This window comes from Cariama cristata, unplaced genomic scaffold (assembly GCF_000690535.1).
Source record: "Cariama cristata isolate BGI_N322 unplaced genomic scaffold, ASM69053v1 scaffold25755, whole genome shotgun sequence".
Lineage (NCBI taxonomy): Eukaryota > Metazoa > Chordata > Aves > Cariamiformes > Cariamidae > Cariama > Cariama cristata.
The window spans coordinates 1306-3800 of NW_009618659.1; the positions used below are offsets into that span (position 1 = coordinate 1306).

General features: G+C 44.0%; 1 protein-coding gene across 1 annotated transcript; it reads right to left on the reverse strand.

Moving 5' to 3' along the window:
* Positions 1-583: 583 nt before the first annotated feature.
* Positions 584-1552, reverse strand: LOC104162261 (lysophosphatidic acid receptor 1-like). The gene has a single exon (XM_009700946.1). It carries the CDS (start codon positions 1550-1552, stop codon positions 584-586), a length of 969 nt encoding a protein of 322 aa, XP_009699248.1.
* Positions 1553-2495: the final 943 nt, after the last annotated feature.

A 2495-nucleotide genomic window follows, 5' to 3' on the forward strand; every position in this document is an offset into this window, starting at 1 on the left:
TCACAAAAACATGTAATCCAGCTACACACTGCAGTCAAAATTGCAACAGTAAAACAGTGCTGAGTGCCCCCATTAATAAAGAGATTCACCACATTTTCAAAGATACAATGTGACTGACTGTAAATGAGAAAGCAAAACTACGTTTTCCCCCAGATTACTGAAAATTTTCTAGCCACTTAACTGTCTTCAAAACCATACAGATAGTACAAAAGGGAGCACAACAGAAGCCTATTTCCACGCGCAAAGTAAACATGGCTAATGGAGTTATTTTTATCTCCGAGCACAACAGCTCTCCTATTTCCATTTAGAGGCTAGGCAAACCAGGCGCGCGCACCAGACTGCTCCACGAAGGAAAGCTGCACACCCCCGCAACGCTGCACCTGATTCACTCGCTACCAAAGACTACGAAAGCTGCTGAGAGAAGCCACAAAGCTCCAGCCCCAGCCTCTGTGGCTGTCCGTGCTGGTGTCCGTGCCCCACGGCGGTTTCCAGGAGCAGGACAGGAATCCGGCATTATTTCAGATCTCTGACTGCATTGTCCAGGTCAGGCACACCAGCAGTCCTGGAGCAAGGGCAGTCCCGGCTAGATGTTCTCGATGGTGCAGGCACGGACACGGTTGGTGGAGAGGCATTTCAGAGCCTTGAGTTTAGCCCCCAGAGTTTTGACTTTCAGGGTATAGATGATGGGGTTTCCCAAACAGTTCATGGTTATCAGCATAGCCGTGCAGTTGCGGAAGATGTAGATGCCTGGGTAGAGATCAGTGTGGCACTGATGGTTAGTGGCATCGAATATGACTCCTGCGAAAAAAGGAGCATAGGAGATCAACGCCAGGAGCCAAATAAAAATACTGGTTCTGGCAACCTGGATTTCAGCTGATTTGTAGGTGCCGGTAGCTTGCCCACATGCTTTCATTCTCAGCTTTCTTTTCCTCAGGATGATAATGATTCTAAGGTAAGTGAACAGAGGTATAATAAAAGCCACCACAACATTGGGAATAGCGATGAAGATGAGGTAGTCGACACAAAACGGACTGTAGAGGACAGAGAGATTTTTTTCTGTATGCAAGCAGTTCCACCCCATCAATGGCAAGCAGCCCAAAAAGAAAGCAAGGACCCAGTTAATTAAAACTACAGCTATGGAATGGTTTCTAGCAACCCTGAATCTTGTCCTCATGCTTTCAGCCACAGCCAGATAGCGTTCAATTCCAATGCTTACCAAGTTATAGATGGTGGATAAAATAGACATAGTATATAAGGCGTAAGGTGCAAGCATATCCTCGGATCCAAAGATTGTAACGTCAGGATTGGTGATGAACAGCATTGAAATCCAAAAGCCAGAAAAGCTGGTGAGGAGATCAGACAAAGCCAAATTGCAGAAGAGGATAGAGATAGGCTTGTGCAGATCCTTTGTTGCCATTCTGGTGAAGATGACTGTGCAGTTGAAGATCACGGATGCTATGTTAATGGTCAGCTGAGGGATACCCAGTGCAAGTACTAAATAATGACTCCAAATTTTAGTGTGGTTAGCAGAGCAGTTTGGGTGTCCATTCATGGTGGAAAATCCTACTTTCAACTGTTAACAAGGTCTGCTTTACTCATCCCATGTTCCGTAAGGGACCATACTACGTGAGTGTTACTGCCACTGTGTTCTCCAGGCGAAGAATGAATCCTGACACACAGCTTTTGTTGCCACATCATCATGGCAGCAGATTAAACTTTAACCACTCGTGGTTTTAAGTATTTGGGTTACCAACGCAGGGTATAGCCAATTACCCTTAAGTTGCTAGGATAGCCAAAACTGGAAAACATATTTACTACTGTACAAATGATCTGCTTAAAGCAGCCTTTATCAAGAGCAAAATCTGGCCAGGTCTTGTGTAGATAAATGATCACATCAGCAGCTTAAAATTCTTTGAGGCTATTCTAAAATGGAACGAATTAGCTCGATAAAGGATTAGAAAGTCAGAAAATAGAGAGCAGTAATTTTTTGGTTTTGGAGGGGGGAGTATGTGACCTAAAGAAGAATGTCACTGTTGTGTCACTAACCTGGACCCCAGCCGAGTGAGGATGTAAGTCCTGATTTCAGATCAGACTTGTGGCATCACAAGACTTCTCAAGTGCTCGAGATTGAGCAGGAGCCAGCAGAAGCCAGTTGTGCACTGTCTCTTGCATAAAATTACAAATCGATGCAGCCAAGAGTGGCTGTTTTTCTAAGCACGGTTAGGTGACATCTACAGAACAAACCCCAAACTTGTAAGCAAAACCATACGATGAACTGCAGCACTTCCAAGGGGATCCAAAAAGGTCAGAGGTGCTGTCGCCACAGATGCTCTTGTGCTTGGGCCCACAGAAATATCTCTGCACAGAATACTCAGAAATTGTCAGAATACACCTGAAATTGTATGGCCTGTCTTTCTCTTGTGTAAATCAGAGGTATTGATGCTTTACAAGTTAAAAAAAAAAAAAAAAAAAAAAAAAAAAAAAAGCAATTTAAT